The 18738-nt window shown below is 36.1% G+C and overlaps 3 protein-coding genes, 1 long non-coding RNA gene and 2 other non-coding genes across 6 annotated transcripts; 1 reads left to right on the forward strand and 5 right to left on the reverse strand.

Moving 5' to 3' along the window:
- Window positions 1-414: 414 nt before the first annotated feature.
- LOC112695466 (uncharacterized) lies at window positions 415-1213 on the reverse strand. Its single transcript, XM_025747814.3, has one exon. It carries the CDS (start codon window positions 1169-1171, stop codon window positions 638-640), a length of 534 nt encoding a protein of 177 aa, XP_025603599.1. The 5' UTR covers window positions 1172-1213; the 3' UTR covers window positions 415-637.
- Window positions 1214-5590: 4377 nt separating this feature from the next.
- On the reverse strand, window positions 5591-8178 carry LOC140173571 (uncharacterized). The gene is made up of 5 exons (XM_072198046.1): window positions 7279-8178; window positions 6753-7191; window positions 6545-6600; window positions 6328-6463; window positions 5591-6234 (listed from the first exon to the last, which is right to left on the reverse strand). Exons 1-5 carry the CDS (start codon window positions 8176-8178, stop codon window positions 5591-5593), a joined length of 2175 nt encoding a protein of 724 aa, XP_072054147.1.
- Window positions 8179-8798: 620 nt separating this feature from the next.
- On the forward strand, window positions 8799-9508 carry LOC112695468 (uncharacterized). The gene is made up of 2 exons (XR_003150401.3): window positions 8799-8995; window positions 9069-9508. It is a non-coding gene; the product is annotated as an uncharacterized lncRNA (long non-coding RNA).
- LOC112699558 (U1 spliceosomal RNA) lies at window positions 8843-9003 on the reverse strand. The gene has a single exon (XR_003152507.1). It is a non-coding gene; the product is annotated as a U1 spliceosomal RNA (small nuclear RNA).
- Window positions 9509-10092: 584 nt separating the features above from the next.
- LOC112699561 (U1 spliceosomal RNA) lies at window positions 10093-10247 on the reverse strand. Its single transcript, XR_003152509.2, has one exon. It is a non-coding gene; the product is annotated as a U1 spliceosomal RNA (small nuclear RNA).
- Window positions 10248-11684: 1437 nt separating this feature from the next.
- Window positions 11685-13799, reverse strand: LOC112695467 (uncharacterized). Its single transcript, XM_025747815.3, has 5 exons — window positions 13180-13799; window positions 12939-13087; window positions 12690-12851; window positions 12438-12559; window positions 11685-11997 (listed from the first exon to the last, which is right to left on the reverse strand). Exons 1-5 carry the CDS (start codon window positions 13367-13369, stop codon window positions 11955-11957), a joined length of 666 nt encoding a protein of 221 aa, XP_025603600.1. The 5' UTR covers window positions 13370-13799; the 3' UTR covers window positions 11685-11954.
- Window positions 13800-18738: the final 4939 nt, after the last annotated feature.

The raw sequence follows: 18738 nt of genomic DNA on the forward strand, positions 1-18738 counted from the left end.
TTTATATATATAAATGATTTTAAAATAATAAATTTAAAAATTAATTATTTTTATTGATATATCAATAATTCAATACACGATTAATTAGTAATGGGGCATCAGACAATAGCTTCGGAGAAATGGATCTCATGGATTATGGGAATGCAAATGGAGGTGGTGTTTTAGTTCCAATTTACTTGTCTGCCAGTGATATGGAGAGGTTTGCAAAAGAACTTGATGATATGCTTGGGAACCCAAATCAACCTATCCAGAGTGGTAAATACCAAATAATTCTCAGAATCTACCCTATAACTAATTAATTATAGCATATGTACATTATTTGGGGTGGGAATTCAGAATAAAGGAATGGTTTGTGTAACATGGCATTGGTTAGGTGGTATTGTGTTGGTTTTTTTGTTAAGTTGAAACAAGAAATTATGAGCAACTAACCAAATCCATTATGTTCATTGAGATTCAAGTTCATATGGACCTCAGGTCACATATTGATCAAATATAAAAAGAAGACAGAGAGATAGCTAAGCTTGTTTCAAAAGAAGCATCACATTAAAGAAAGAAATATACAATACAAGCATATCCCATAACAAAAGGGATTTCATTAGACACTATTTCCAGCACAAACCATATTAGATTATTTCCACTAGTCATCATGAGGAAATTCATCAGTTGACAAGAAACTAAACACTATCGAATCCTTAATGTTTCCTTTAAAATAAGTGTACTTTCTGAGCAGACCCTCCTTAAGGAACCCAGCCTTTTCCAGTACTCTCTGAGAAGCCTTGTTCTGAGGGGAAGTGAAAGCCTGCAACCTTACCAGATGAGACAAGTCATTGAACACTTGAGGCACAGCCATCTTCACTGCTTTGGTGGCTATGCCTTGGCCCCAGTAGTCTCCGGCCACGGCATAGCCTATGTCAGCCTTGCATCTATCATCACCTGACCACGGATACACCGAAACAAAGCCTATGGAACGGTCGTCAAGGCAGATTGAGCGTCGCCATGGATGAGGTATGCACACGTCTCTTATGAAGGCCAAAGCCTCTTCCCTTGAACCACAAGTCTTCCATCTTAAGTTTTGTGTGACTTGATCATCCCCAGCCCATAGCAAAAAGTCGTCAACATCGCTTAGCTTGAATGGCCGCAGAGAAATTTTTGAGAGATCCAAATTCGACATTTTTCACCAACTGCCTTATATATTATTCACGTTATTTATAATTTTATAGCGGCCTTGTTTTTTAATACACCATCACCTACTAGTCTAGTACACCAATTCACCTACTCCACAATTCCCATATATCTTTCATTTTTTTATCTCTGTCAGGACCCACTCACCTTACCCCATAAATTTAAAATAGGGCAAAACACTAAAATAAGTCAAGGGGAAAAAATTTTTACGTAAATCCGCCAAACCAAAATTTAGTTCATGAATCAACCAATGCATGTTTATATGTAGTTCGAATCAATTAGATTCGAACTCGGTCTACACATAATTCGAATCATATTGTTTCGAATTATACACAAAAGTCACACACACACTAATTCTAATCAACTTGATTCGAATTACACACATAAAATAATTCGAATCAAGTTGAATCGAATTACATCATGATTTATTAAAAAAATTAATAATTTATTAAAAAATTTATTAAAAAATAATAATTTAAAATTAAAATAAAATATATTTTATTTCATGCATTAAAAAAAATCTAACAAAATATTTAATTACGAGACTTTTTTTAAATATTAATGAGCTATCAATTCAAATTTCATAAAATACTCTTTTGTCCATTTTTAATAGCTCATGAATATTTTTTAATAAATTTTTTTAAATTATATGGTGAGATATTACATGATTCGAATTACGCATGGGAAATTCGAATTATACGGTGAGCAATTCGAATTCTATACAATACTCTTCTGCCCATTCTTGATAGCTCATGAATATTTTTTAATAAATTTATTTTAATTATATAAACCACAAAAAAATAATGCAAAATAATTTAAAAAATGACTTAAAAAATATTAGGAATACTATAAAAATTTGTAATGTTCTAATGATTTAGGTAAATACATGCATGTACACAAATTTTAAATAAAATACTCTAGATAGTCAATAATAATTTAAAAATTAAAGAAAATATTTTATTCCATCCAAAATAATTAAAAAATATATTTTATTCTATACAAAATAATTTAAAAAAATGACTTAAAAATGTTACGAGTACTATAAAAGTTTGTAATATTCTAGTGATTTAGGTAAATACATGATAAAAATATATTTTCTTTAATTTCTAAATTATTAATGTCCTAAGTCATTGCAAATTTTTATAGTACTCCTAACATCTTTTAAGCCATTTTTAAATTATTTTGCATAGAATAAAATATTTTTTGTGGTATAATTAAAATAAATTTATTAAAAAGTATTCATGAGCTATCAAGAATGGATAGAAGAGTATTGTATAGAATTCGAATTCCTCACCATATAATTCGAATCAGAGTGATTGAACTTTCCATGCGTAATTCTTTTTTTGGTGACTAAATAGAAAAGAAAGAAAAAAGAGACAAAACCAAATTAATTGGCTAGGGTCATATCTAAATCTATTAGATGTTGAAGCTCACTCCATGGTTGGCTCCAATTCGAGTGAATGTCCGCGACAGAAGCAGCTGCTTTAGCCATACAATCTGCAACACTATTTGCAGTCCTCTGAATTAAAAGAATAGAGACTCTCCAATTCCAATTCATAACCTCCTGAATATGCTTTGCCAAATCCCATTCCGGAATATCCTTACTAAGCATTCTCTGGTTTACCAAGAAAAGAGCTTCTAAACAGTCTGTTTCACAAATAACCTCACGAAATCCACTCTCCCAAGCAAGAAGCAAACCTCTCCAAATTGCATACAATTCAGCAAAAAGAACACTGCACACTCCGACTTTTCCAGTGCAACCTTTCAACCAACATCCATCAGGATTGCGAATAATACAACCAAAACCAGCATAGCCAGAAGGAGCAAACCAACTAGCATCACAATTCAATTTAACAGAATGAACTGGAGGTGGAACCCAATGCAAACAAAGTGAAGGAGGAGACAGAGATTGATGCATAGCAAAAATAGTGTGAAACTCCCTTACTGAACTACGAATCAAACTCACCACTTTACTAGCACTCCATGAATCATCTATATTAAATAAGTCATGATTTCTGCTTCTCCAAATCCACCAGATAGTCGAAAAGAAAAGAAAAGCATCTCCACTCCTTGCACCTCTGTAGAGCCAATCATGTAAATTCGAGTTATCTGAATACAAGCCTAAAAGGGTCCAGACCTCCTTGGCACTAGGGCACTCCCGAAGACAATGAAGAATGGATTCAGAACCATTCTGACACCGATGACAGGTGCTAGATAAAGCTAAACCATGACCCAAACGAAACTCTGCTGTAGGAATAGCATTATGGAGACTGAGCCAAATCAAGAACTTATACTTCTCAGGAATATGCAAACGCCATACCCACAACCAATTATCATGCTCATTCCAGTCAAACTTTCTTTTGGCTAGCCAATTGTACCCACTCCTAGCTGAGTAGAGTCTAGAAGATGCCACACCCCACGACCAACCCGAACTCTCTCCAGCATTCAAATCCGGATTATAAGCATTCAAACGCTGTTTGACATCTTCTGGAATGATAGAGAAAATATCATGGAGATTCCATTGACCATCTTTCCAAACGTCTCTAATAGTTAAATCAGAGTCAGATATATGTACAAAAGGGACATCTTGAGCAATTGGGCCCTCAATACTCCAATTGTCAAACCAAAAAGATTGATCAAGTGACCCAACGCACCAAGAGAAGGCATCCTTAAGAGCACCAAAAGCCTTTGAGATACTCTTCCAAACATGAGAAGCATTGCAAGGGACAGGGCCATCTAAAACTCCCTCATTCCTCAGATACTTCGCCCTCAATAGAGCAACCCAAGGCTTGTCCTGACAATGAAAAAGTTGCCACACCAATTTACCAAGTAAAGATATATTAACACACGCAGGGTCTCTAACACCCAGGCCACCAAATTTTTTTGGAGTGATCACGGTCCTCCAATTAACAAGAGAAAGACCTCTACCATCAACTTGACCCTTCCAAAGGAACTGTCTCATCATAGAAGATAATTTATCGCAAACCCAATTTGGAAAAAAGGATACCTGCATATGATAGACAGGGATGGATGCTGCAACAGAATTGATCAGGCAAAGTCTCCCTGCTTTATTTAGAAGCCTTCCTTTCCAATTAGCTAATCTTCCCCTCACCTTTTCAATCACCGAATGAAAAGAAGCCCTACTGGTACGGGAATGATTAAGGTTAACTCCAAGATATCTTCCTAAGTCCAAAGCAAAACGTATTGAAGAAACACTAGTAAAAATATTTCTTCTACGAGCAGTCACATTTTTAGAACAAAAAGCTTTAAACTTTTCAAGATTCACTTTCATGCCAGATGCCTTGCAAAAAATATTAAGAGAATACATGACCATTTGGACCTGACTTTTTGTAGCCTGGCAGAAGAGTAAGAGATCATCTGCAAACATCAAATGAGAAAATTTTGGGCCACCCCTAGTGACAGAAACTGGTTTCCACACACCCTCGACCACCTTATGAGATATATAGCAGGCAAGTCTTTCCATACAAAGCACAAATAAGTAAGGAGACATTGGATCGCCCTGTCTAAGCCCCCTTCTAGGAGCAAAACTATCCAATCTATTCCCATTCCACATAATAGAAAGAGAGGATGCACGGACACAAGTCATAATCAAATTAACAGTGATGATAGGAAAACCAAAAGCAATGAGAGTACTCTCCAAAAACCTCCAATCCACCCTATCATAAGCTTTTTCAAGATCAATTTTAAAAGCAAGAGTACCTTTCTTGGATTTTGTGTGCTTCATGAAATTCAAAATTTCTTGGGCCACAATAATATTATCAGGAGCACCACGACCCGGAATAAAACCTCCTTGTAAAGGACTAACAATATCTGGAAGAAAAGGCCGAAGTCGGTTAGTCAATACTTTGGTGATAATTTTATAAACAACATTACACAAGCTAATAGGCCTGAAATCCTTCATAAAGGTAGGATTATCAATTTTAGGAATAAGCACAATCAGAGTTTCCATGATGCTAGGATTTAAGAACTCTCCCAAAAAAGCGCTCCGGACAATATTCCAAATCTCAGTGCCTACTATCTCCCAATATTCTTTAAAAAAATAAGCTTGAAAGCCATCTGGACCAGGAGCCTTAAAAGGGCTCATACTGAATACTGCTGACTTGACTTCCGCAAAAGAGACAGGGTCAATTAACCTAGCACAAGCCTCAGTGCTTAGAGTGGGCATCGGAACATCCCCTAAACAATCAACCTCAACCTCTTCCGTTGTACCAAAGAGATTCTTGTAAAAAGAGAGGGCTTCTTCCTGGAGAATATCTGGATCAGTAGACCAAGACCCATCTCTAACATATAATCCATGTACTCTATTATGGTTTCTACGCACTAAAGTCTGAAGATGAAAGAATTTAGTGTTTCTATCCCCATACTTGACCCACTGCTCTCTAGATTTCTAGTACCAAAAAAGTTCCTCTTGCAATAAAAGCCTATTATAATCTTCCCTCAGTTCAGCTTCTTTAATTCTCAGAGATAACACATCGGTAACCTCCAAACGCCGTTGAATCTGATCAATCTGATATTCCAGCTTATTTTTTCGCACAAAAATATTTCCAAAAATCTTTGAGTTGAAGTCCAAAGAAGCCTGTTGAACCATCTTAAGCCTTTCAGTAACGCCTCCAAACTCTTGATTCCAAGCCTTACTAATAACATGTTTATAAGAAGGATGTGTTGCCCACGCAGCTTGGAACCTAAAAGGACGAAAACCTTTCACTCTGGGGCTACCATGACAACGAACTAAAATAGGACAATGATCAGAATGAAGCCTGCTAAGAATTTCAGAATAACCCTCAGGAAACATTGACATCCACGACTCATTAACTAGAGCTCTATCCAACCTTTTAGCCAAGTCCCTGCTAGCCTGAACTGCTCTATACCAAGTATATCTCCTACCAGTCACTTTAAGAGCAAAGAGCTCACAGTCATCTAGAGTAGTAGCTAATAGACTAGCTCTGTGAGAAGAAAAATAAGCACCTGTACTCTCATCTGGTGCCACAATCTCATTAAAATCACCAATGGCCATCCATGGTCTATTATGGCCTGAATTAATAGAACGCAAATGATCCCAAAGCATACATCTTTTTTCGAATTGAGGACTCCCATATACTGCACTACAAAGCCAAACTAAGTTACCCACACTCACTTTCACTGTGATACATTGGTCAATTTGATCAATAACCACACAAGAAGCATTAGCAATAGAAGATAGAAACCAAATGCCACCCCTGTGTCCTACTGCTTCCTCAATACCAACACAATGAAAACCCAACTTATCCCAAAAAATTTTTAAATTATTAAACATGGTATGAGTCTCAAAGAGAAAGAAGAAAGATGGTTTATATATTCTCACCAAATTTTTGCAATGCACACGGGCCATCTTGTTAGACGCACCCCTCACATTCCAGGCTATGATATTGAAACTATCCATAAAAAACAGCAAAAAGGGAGCTCCAATAACAAACCCGAGACTCAACATGTTGTCCCTGTCTTCGACAATCCTGCCTTTAATGGACTCTCAAGTGGCAGCCCAATTTTCTCCGTCGAAACTTGCACCATACCTGCCGTCGATGCTCCATCCTTATCTACTGGTGAATTCTGCAAAGAGTTTGGGCGAGGACGCTTTCGCACAGTGCCATTTGTTGTCTCACATTGCTGCTGATAATGAACATTGTGCCGGGTCCCCGAAGAAGCCACACTAACCGATTTTCCAATATTGATGCCCCTGCTTAATTTTACTTTGGATCCAGTAGCATGTGTTGTACGTTGGTGGTTAGGCCTTGTCCAAGTACTGGTAGCCTTGTTAGGAGTCTTCTTTGCTTTTGGTTGGACCTGATGGGTACTAGGAGAAGGCTTTTGACCCATTTTATACTTTCCTTTCCTAATCACTTGAGTCCAACCTTCCAAATCCTCATGTTGTGCATGGTCTATATGAACAGCATGCAAATCACTCTCCACCAAATCCGGGACAGTAACATTTACAGTCTCATCTCCAAGATTCTTGCCAAAATGAAAACTTGCCTTTTCCACATGCACTGGATTTTTTGAATTTGAGCTTTCTGGCTATTTTGCTACATCGCTGATCACCTTGGCATTAGTTCCTCCTCCTGCATTGCTGTCAGTCTTGCACACCTTCATATCATGACCAAACTTGAGACAGGAGCCACAAATAAGGTGAAGACTTTCATATTCAACCTCATATTCAACACCTTCAACAAGAATCTTCTTAGTCACTGGCAATCCTAAATCTATCTGAACACAGGCTCGAGCATATCGTCCTCTTTCAGCTAATTTTGTTGCCAAATCAACCTTAACGGGAATGCCAACTGCAGCCGCAACACGGAGCATTGCATCTTCTTGGTAGCACCAAATTGGTAATCCAGACATTCTAATCCACACTAAAGTTGCTCCAAAACAGTTTTCACTTGATCTAAACTCTTGATCCCAAGGCTTCACAGTCACATAATTTCCCTCAATCATCCATGGACCTCCTAAGAGAACCTTTTCTCGCTCTTCAGCCACATCAAACTTCACAAGAAAGTAGTCAAATCCCACGTCCAATAAATCAAAACCTCCCTTAATCCTCCATACCGTTCGGAGTTTATGAGACAATGCAGTGTAGCTATAATGTTTACCTAGCACCTTAATCACTATAGCATCCTTATAAGGTTCTGCCAAGCAATTCTTAGCTTCTTGGGTAAATGTGACACTCGGTGGTAAGAGATCTCCTTGCTTCCCAGAAACTATCGCAATGTTATCTCCCGATAAAGTTTCAACAAGTGAAAAAGCTTTAGCAATCTTGGAACCCACAACTTTGTCCCTGAAAGAAACCTTCAAAGGCTTAGAAACCCCTCCCGAAATATGATCCTGCTTTTCTCCTGATGCAATCCCTCCCCCGCTCTCCCCCTTATCTCTTCCGCCGACATTATCGGCTGCCTCACCGTGTTTCACCCTCAAAGTCTCTTCCCTGCTCACTCCACCGCTCATCTTCGATTTTCAAAATTGTAATTTTTTTCCTCTTAGAATTCCGTTAACACGTCTACTGTTAATATCTCACCATATAATTTAAAAAAATTTATTAAAAAATATTCATGAGCTATTAAAAATGGACAAAAAAGTATTGTATGGAATTTGAATTGATAGCTCATTAATATTTAAAAAAAGTAATATTTAAAAAAAGTATCGTAATTAAATATTTTGTTAGATTTTTTTTAATACATGAAATAAAATATATATTTTTTAATTTTAAATTATTATTTTTTAATAAATTTTTTAATAAATTATTAATTTTTTTAATAAATTAATTCGAATCAACTTGATTCGAATTATTGTATCGAATTATTGTATGTGTGTAATTCGAATCAAGTTGATTCGACACTTGATTCGAATTAGTGTGTGTGAGTTTTGGGTATAATTCGTTCGAATTATGTGTAGATTGAGTTCAACTCTAGTTGATTCAAACTACATATAAACACGTATTAGTTCATTCATAAAATAAATTTTAGTTTGGCAAATTTGAGTAAAATTTTTTTCCTTGGCTTATTTTAGTGTTTTGCCCTTTAAAATATGTATAAATAAAATGGACGGCCACAGCCAAAAGCTACTTTCTTCCAATTTATATATGATTTAAAAGACTTTAAACTGAAATTGGATAGGGACTGCGCGAACGCAAGTCCCCACTACCACAAATTATGATGTAGGCTCTCCTACTTGAGGAGACCTTAGGCAGACACCCTTCCTAAGTGCAATGGAAGTCACCAACCTAGGCCATAGGCCTTCTTGATCACCCATTGACCCCATCCAGGTAAGTATGCTAAAATGTTGCTCATTAATCTTTATTTATACACTGCATTTTCACCTCCCTTTCTTTCTCCCAGGTGATGTGGGACTTAAAGGTTCCTCTGTTCTTTCTATCTTTGTGAACCTGGGGCTTCTCCCTTTGGATTGGCGGTATCTCTTTCGCTGAACAAATATTGAGGCTAATTCTTTTCTTCTCATAACATTAGGTTTTTGGCAGATCAAAGTATACCTGTAGTTGGAGTGTTAGACATGTATGAGAATTTTGAAGCTAGGAGACTGGGAAAGGTGCTGCTTCATTTTCTTATTATGGTGTTTAAAGCAAGAAAACAATGGGAAGTGAGTTAAGAACAAAGATTCAGAGCAAGCCTCAAATATTTATCAAAAGTATAAATGAAAGAAAAGAAAAAGAAGAATCCCATGATGAGCACTTTAGGATGCAAAATTGAAAAGGAGGTAGCAGAAAACTTGGTACGGTGTTTAAATTTTAATAATAATTGAATTAACTCTTTCAGTTCAAGTGTTCCATAAACTATGGTGATGTTTGTTGAATACAATTATATGCTGATGCTGGTTAAGGCTTTGGGACTGGTTCAAATCGATTTGGAACATTTCCCCAATCAAGATGGTTTTCCCATATAAAACACATGAGAAGTGAGTTAAGAACAAAGATTCAGAGCAAGCCTCAGATATTTATAAAAAGTACAAGACTCCTGCCAAAATGTAAATAATAAAAGAAAAAGATGAGCACTTTAGGATGCAAAATTGAAAAGGTAGCAGAATCAAACTTGCAACGGAACACGTAGTCTTCCTACCATTAAACTGAAGATGAACGTTGTTTAAATTTTAATAATAATTGCCTTCACTCTTTCACTTCAAGTGTTCCATATACAAGTATACACAACTACACAAATGAATCAAGAATCCATCACCGCAATAATTCGTGCTTGTGTGACATTTCAATTCATCTTGACCTTATGGATGGTATGTGGATTCCTTCCTAAATATGATACAACAATTCACGTAGAAGTTATTGCACCATTGAATCTTCCATGGGTGAAAACCAACAATATATGATTGAAAAAACTTCAAATTGAAATTAGGTAGGGACTGCGCGAACGCAGGTCCCCGCTGCCTTATGACGTAGGCTCTCCTACTTGAGGAGACCTTAGGCGGGCACCCCTCCTAAGTGCAATGGAGGTCACCATCCTAAGCCATGGGCCTTCTTGATCACCCATTGACCCCGTCCAGGTAAGTATACTGAAATGTTGTTGCTTAATCTTTATTTGTACACTGCATTCTCACCTCCCTTTCTTGCTCCCAGCTGATGTGGGACTATCTAGCTTCTCAAGGGTTTTTATGTTCCTTCTATCTCTATGAACCTGTGGTTTCTCCCTTTGGATAACGGTATCTCTTTCACTGAACAAATGGTGAGGCTAATTCTTTTCTTCTCAAAACATAAGGTTTTTGGCAGATCAAAGTAAGCCTCATGTGTTTAAATTTTAATAATAATTGCCTTCACTCTTTCACTTCAAGTGTTCCATAAACTATTAAACTATGTTGATTTTTGTTGAATACTATTATATGCTGATGCTGGTTGAGGCTTTGGGACTGGTTCAAATTGATTTGGAACATTTCCCCAGTCAAGATGATTTTCCATAGAGAGACTCTGGATGTTAAGTCAGGCATGATGCTTCCATGTGTTGAAGTTTGAATCTTCCAACTTCTCAGCAATAGGAAGTAAAGCTTGTTTGGTAGAAGATGAGGTTGAGAGAATGAAGGCTACGGTCAAGATCTTGATTCTTTGGCTCTGATAGCATAAGATGTTTTGAGCAAAAATCAGAGAAAAGTAAAGAATTGAAACTGAATATCAATTGCACTATATGCAGAGAATGAATAATGTGAACACAAGGCCAAGTACCTATGCATTATATAGATGCAGAGCCATGCATACTACTAATATGTGACTGAAGTAATGACCTCAACAAACACTTCTTGATCTTGATTTTCTAACTACTGCTACCCTACTTCACCTATATTTATATCACTTACACAAATGAATCAACATCCATCACCACTACTGTAATTTGTGCTTGTGTGACATTTCAATTCACCTTGACCTTATACTTTATTGATGGTATGTGGATTCCTTCCAAACTATGACGGATTAACTACGAGTGATTGCATCATTGAAGCTCCTTGGGTTGCAAAGAAATCCAATACACAGTTAGTCGTCTAAAATTATTCACTTATTCTATGTATATGGCTGCACATCTAACATTATGAATACATTGCTGAATGCCAGGCTTGTTTATTCCTGTTACCTCCAGTACTCTAAAAGCTTCTTAATTAGCTCCACGCTTTTCCACAGTGCTAACTGCTAAGTGCTAACCATGAAGGATGATTGACTTGTTTATACACTTATTTTATTTACATGCAACTATGCAAGTAACTCTCCTTTGTGGAAGAGCTTGAAAGCTAAGGCTGGTTGAGAATTCGGCCCTCACACGTGTAATTCGCTCACCAATATAATTTCATAATTCCTATAAAATAACGATGATACAGGAAATGGACATCTTCCCTATAAATATGATCAGTTTATGTTACTCTTCCCTAAACCAGTTCAATCGTGTTAACTTTGCAAACAATAGTACACACCACACAGTGGATCTTCCAAAGACAGAAGAGAGATGATATAGCAACAAAATAATATATTCCTTCAACCTTTGTTTCTTATTCTCGTGCCTTTCATTTGGGAGTAAGGGAAAGAAGAGAACTAACTAGCTAGCTACTGTTACAGTGAACAAAAACCATTCTATTCAGTTCTGCCTATGCCCCAAGCAACTATTTTGCAAAATATCTCATCCTAACACCAGCTTATTGCAGTATGCAGCTTGATCAGAATTAAAATAGAACATGTAGGACTGCAGATTCATTCAGCCATTTGTGAGCACCTTCCTCGCAGTTTAATTTACAACCCCTGATTTTCTTGAAGTCTTTCCACAACACCTGAAAAAACAACCAAGCAAAGCATTAGCTAATCAATTTGGAAAAACCTTTTCATTGACATAAGGGTTCTGGTATATACTACTTCAAAAAAAAAATAAGCAGTGCCAATGTATTTTAGTAATTAGTTGTTCAATTGAAAAGGATGAGAAATGTCAAGTTGCTGTTCCCAGTTGTGCAAACAGGGACACACCAGATTCAAAATAACCTTACATTATAATTACAATACATAATACAACACCAAATCTATATTTTAGATACAAGTTAAGTGAGAAATCCAGTTTAACCAGAGAATAAATATATCATAACTTCAGCTATATATGCAGAGAAAATTAAAAACCTAGTCCAAAATCCAAACGAACTAGTGGCGACGAGTTTAGGTAATATGCCTCAATGCCAAGAACATTTCGAATAAAAAGTAATGAAAGAAGAACAAAATGAACCATTTATATTTCTTCTTTGATCCGCATGGACAGGGTGCATTCCTGCCAATGCTATTTTGTCCACCCTGAGCCATATTAGACCTTGCAAGATCCAATGGAGTTGAACCAACCAGCTTTTGGACCTATAAAACATCCAAATACCCTAAATTTAGTTGGTTGATCGGTTACACTGAATTCAATTCAAAATTATCTCCAAACCAAAACTTTTTTTTTTAACGTGGTGAATTGATTTAAGCAATTAGAAGCACTAACCTCGCTAATAGTTGTGGGCAATGGTTTTCCCTCTTCTTTTAACTTCTCAATCTTCTTCTGCGCTAACTTCGCCCAAGTGAACTTGGCAAGCGTATTCTCAACTTCAACAAGCGTCGAGTTACAATGCTTCGCCGCTTCTTGTTTTTGATCCCTAGTCAGATTCTGAAAATGACCGAAAATAAAATTTAACAAAAACTAAAATTAACAATAACTGAAACAAGATCGATGAGAAGGAGAAAGCGTACGTACCTCTCCGGTAGGATCAAAATTGGCGAGGCATCGAAGGATAGCTTCGTATTTTTCGAAGGCGGTGGTGAAGGTGACTTCGCTGCTTCTTCCAACCACAAACTGCTTAAAGGTGCCGATCCTTCTTGCGTTCTTCATTTCATCCGCAAAGCCTGTTTGTTGAAGGGCAAAACAGACAAATCACTATTAGAATATGAGGAACGAGCTAAGCTAAGATGAGATGAAGAGAAGAGGAGGATCTGACGGAGGAGGGTGAACGACTCGGAGGAGGAGTCGTTTTGCTTGGGGTTTTGGCCTGTAAAGACGTTTTTGACCTTGTCCATCCATGAGGCCTGAAGCTGTGGTGTAGAGAAGATGGAGCGATACTGTGACTTGTGGATTTGGCTAAAGGATGAGCAAAGATAGTTATTGCTCACTCTCACGAGTGCACGCATTGAATCGTTCCTTCAATTGAGGGGTTTTTTCTTTTTTGTTTTTATATTCCGATGCTGTCACCTCCGCTGGCGGCTGTCTTCAACTGCTCCTCTCCGCTAAACAGAAGGGTACTGCAGTGCTCCCCCATCGTGTTCAAACTTCAAACGACATCGTTTTTCTTTTTTCTTTTTTTTTTTTTAATTCTTTCGAAAATGATTAGAGGACCTCTCTTAAATGAAACCTATTTTAATTTTTTTTTTTTATCTAAACAAAAGAAAAGATCCAAACAAACGGATTTGGATCCTCTAAAATTTGAATTTCACTTTAGAGTGTAAAGTATGATTTCTCACCATTGATTTTATAGGTGAGCCAATAATAAATATGAAAGAGAAACTATTCAAGGGTAGAAGATTACGCTTTACTCTCTAAAGTGAAATTCAAACTTTAGATGATCTAAATCCAAAACAAACACTTATTTTAAAGTAAAACTAATAATTTGCTGAATAATATCACTAGATCTCACCAAATTATATGATTGGGATTACCTCTAATTCCATATCTAGTCATATAATTTGCCACTTTATTTGCTTCTCTAGCTATCCAATCGACTTGAATATACCAAGATCTTGGTAAAAGTTTATGAATTTTGTAAACTAAATCAGTAATTTCATACGTGTATCCATTATCAAAGTCATGCAAAAGGTGCAGGACATCCAAACAATCCATTTCACACATAATGTCTCTCAAATCGCAGTCCTAAACTAAGACAAACCCCTTCTAGACGGTAAAAAGCTCACATCTAGTGATAGATTAGAGAGGAGAACTATCAGAACAGTCTGAGATCCAACTCCATTAATGTCTCTAATAATACAGCCAAAATCAGCCAAACTCAAATCAGGAAATAAATTTGTATCACAATTAACTTTAAAACTATTACCTACAGGGGGTTCCTAGTACCAACGATTCTTGAAGGTGCTAAAGGAAAAACACCGATGCATATAAAGTCTCAAGTCCATGACAGTGCTTCTGATAAAGACAATCACTTTGTGATCTGTCCAGAGATTCCTAACATTGAGAACAACATTATACATATGTCTCTACAACTACCACATTATGGCCCCGAAAGAATCTCATTACCAGGCACAACCTTTCTAAACCAGGCCTCAATGGAAGTGCATTGAAATGAGTCAAATAAAGCGAAGGACTAACATTTGCCAAAGACTCTTGGATTTAACACAGTCGCACAAGCAATGTTCAATTGTCTCCTGATTCGCATTGGATCTCTGGCACAAATCTGAACTAGTTAGATACTGCTAGAATCGGAAAGCTTTCGCCGAAAAACGTTATGAAACCCAGTCACATAGTGAATTTGATCTTCTCCGGAAGATTTAAATGTCAAAGTTAGCTTCAATCACTATTTTCATTCCAATCACTTTATGCTTCAACAACTAACTGTAACCTTCTATTGCACTGTAATATTTTCCCCTTGCAGGCCACCAACTTTGTCCCGGATCCAGGTCAACCGAATTTGGGTAGGGAAGGCCGCAAATGAAATGCTTAACTGTAAGAAAAATTGTCATAGCAAGCATATCTACCACCCGAGATCCATCACACCACAAACCAGCCACTACAAATTCTGACTCAGATATGTGAACATAAGGAACAAGATCACAAAATCTTCCAGACGGAGTCCATTCATCATACCACATGGATTACTGGACATCCCCTACATTCTACCTAAACCCATCTTTAAGAACCTCATATGTTTTAACAGTGCTGTTCTAAGTGGCCAACACATTCTGTCCATCACTACCACCAAAACAAGTCAAATTCTGGAGGTATTTTTGTAACACAATTTGCACCCATAGTTTGTTTCTATTATTGAAGTATTCCCAAACCAACTCGCTAAGAAGTGCCAGATTAGCACAATATGTATCTCTTACACCTAAATCACCCGCCTTTTTGGGAGTAAAAGCTACTTTCCACTTAACCAATAGCAACTCTCTCCATTATCATGGCATATCCATAAGAACTGTCACATTAGTGAATCAATCTTTTCACATGCATACTTCAGAAGGAGAGTAACCTGCATGTTATAGATTGGAATAGAAGCCATTACCAACTTAACCAAACAAAGCCTTCTCGCCTTATTCAACAAACACCCCTTCCAACTAGCAAGCTTGTTCTGAATTTTCTCAATCATTTCTTGAACCGTCCTCCTGGAAGACCTTTCATGCCCAATATTAATCCCTAGGTATCTTCTCAAGTCTTGATAAAAAATGAATACTAGAGACTTCTAAGAGTATCTCCTTCCTTCTTAAAGAAATATTCTTTGAACATTAAGCTTACTAAGATTCACTCATAGGCCTGATGCTTTAAAGAACAAGTCTATATAATTCATAACTTCGTCTACCTGAGCTTTCTAGCTTTACAAAATAATAATAGATCATCAGCAAATATAAAAAATTTAGCCAACTGGTGTCCAAAAAGGGGGGTGTTAAGCTTTTAGCCATCGCTTGGGCCCTAGCTTTTTGACCCAATTTTTCTCTACCCCTTTCAACAACTTTGGTCCAGCCCCCTTGTCTGTCCAATGGCTCCTTCACATCCGCTTTCCCATGCAATGTAGTTGTCTGCATCTTCTCTGCAGAATTCGCTACTATCGCGGCATTAATGGGTGCAATTCCAAATTAAAAAATCTATTGATTATGGGTCACCAGAAAGCTTTCGTGAACAATTGGTCCTGTTTGTACATCTACAGCCACCGAAGAAACCATGGGTGTGCTACATTCTCCTACTATATGCTCAAAACAATTACACTTCTCACATATCAATGGTATACATTCATACTCCACACTATATTCAATGTCGTCGATAATCACTCGCCGAACAACTGGCAGCTCCAGATTCACTTGCACAAGCTTTAGCAAACTTCTCCTTCTCTGCCGACTTGGTTGCGAGATCCACCTTAATGGGTTTGCCTATAGCTGAAGCAATCCATATCATGGACTTTTTATAATAATACCATATGCTCAACTATGCAATACGTATCCAAACTATTATGTCCCCAAATGATGCCTTACATGGTTTAAAATTTGGAATCCATGGCTTGACTGCAATGTAATGCCCTAACATTATCCATGGACCCCTAATAACACATTTTCCTTGTCCTCCTTGAGATTAAATTTGACTAAGAAGTAATCGAAACCAATATACAAAATTTCATAGCCTCCTTTAAGCCTCCATACACTTTTCAATTTATGCACCAATGCCATATAACTGAAATACTGCCCAAGGACCTTAATCACGATGGCCTCTTGTAGGCTTCAAATAAAGCATTTCTAGCCTCCTCATAAAACCTTACCTTTGGAGGCGTTGGGGTCGTCTTGTTTTTCTGTGACCGTCATTGAATCCTTATCTAAGGTATCAACCCTAATACGCTCCAAGGTTTCAGAAGAACTGACCACTTTATCACGGAATGAAATCTTCAGAGCCATTCTAAAACTATCTTGTTGGAAATCCTCCTTGTCACCTGATGCAGCTCTCCCCACACTCTCCCCCGTAATCTCCTTGATCAGGAAAGCCTCACTGTGTTCTGCTCCCGGATTTTTGGAGTGGCGGGGGTGGTACATGCAAAGATACTCCGACACTCAAGTCAGAATAGATCTAAGAGGTAGGGAAGGTTAGGTATGTGTGTCGTACCTGAGGGCACCCTTGGCCTCCTTTATATAGTCCGAGGTAGTTATCTTGTTGGCTAAGATAAGGGAAGTGTTTGAATTTGGTTGATGGTTAGGGGTTTACGGTTAGCAGGCTGGTTTGGACCGCGGTAGTGGTCACGACTAGGGATAGCAAACGAGAAAGGCCGCCCCACCAAATCTCTTTTTTTTTTAATAAACCATTAAATATTAAACAATATATATAATTTCACAACTATTTCAATAAATTTATAATTTCTAAAGAGATAAAAAAATTATAATTTTTAAATTCATGAACATTAAAATCTTTATAATTATAAATATGTAATAAATATAATTATAAACTAAGTTTTTTGAAACAAAATAATAAAATCAACATTGTCCAATGCAAAATAAACATTATCCAAAACATATAATTAAATATCTTCAAGTTTATATCAATAAAACATAAAATATAATTCAAAATATAACTTAGAAGATCTTCAATTATCATCTTCATCCTCTTGTAATTCAATAACATCATAGAAATTTGTAAAAAAATGACCTTGACAAAAAAATGCCTGGCCCCGCAGGGAAGCCCACCTCGCCGAAATCCGCCAAAGCTTGCGGATTAGACAGGATTTTTAAGTTTGATAGTCTCAAATTTCCAACTCAACCTACCTTTTTTGGCGGGTTATGCGGATCGACCCGACGAGTTTCGGCTCGTTTGCCACCCATAGTCACGATCCGGATAACTGGGTTATGGTTGCTTCGATGGGGGCTTGGGACCGAGTCCAAATACCTAGCAATACAACAATGTACTACAAAATTATGTACATAAATCAAACATATTTGGAGACGCTTTACCCCAAGGCTAAAGTATATATATATATATATATATATATATATATATATATATATATATATATATATATATATATATATATATATATTTTGTCTTGAAACTTTGTTAAAAATTTTAAAAATATTTTTAAATTTTAATTTTTTTATTTTATTCAAAAATTTTTTTATTTATATTAAATATATTTTTAACGACTAATTTTTCAAAAAACTTAGGACTGGATTAGTCTAATATTTTTTAAAAATTTAGTTGTCAAAAGTATATTTGATACAAATCGAATTTTTTTTAAAATAAAATTAAAATAAAATAAAATTTAAAAACATTTTTAAATTTTTTTTAACAAACTTTAAAAACAAAAAATATACCTTTCTTATCATAAAAATATCCTCACCCATTTTTATACCTTAACTTTCCAAGAAACTCACTTCTAATGAACAAAATTCTTAAGTGACAAGTAATTCATAAATATTTATAACAAAATTATTTTAGTGTATATAATATAAATTAATTAGAGAGAATAAATACATTATCATCCGCATCTATGAATAATTATTTTAAACATAATAGTTAGAATCTCGATTTAACTTTTAAAATCTTTTGATATTATAATTTTAAATAAATCAATCAATTTTATAAAATTTATACTAAATCTCACAATTTTAAGATTTAAATTTTATTAAAATTTTATATTTTACATATTTAATTTATTTTTTTAATTTCACATAAAATTTCCATTTTCTCTACTTCACTTCTAATGACTCCTACCATATTCATTTTTTTACACATAAATCTCACCACCATGAAATTTAGCAATAATTTTAAAGAATTTTATATTTATACACCACCCTTACAAAAT

Source organism: Arachis hypogaea, chromosome 6, assembly GCF_003086295.3.
Source record: "Arachis hypogaea cultivar Tifrunner chromosome 6, arahy.Tifrunner.gnm2.J5K5, whole genome shotgun sequence".
Taxonomy (NCBI): Eukaryota; Viridiplantae; Streptophyta; class Magnoliopsida; order Fabales; family Fabaceae; genus Arachis; species Arachis hypogaea.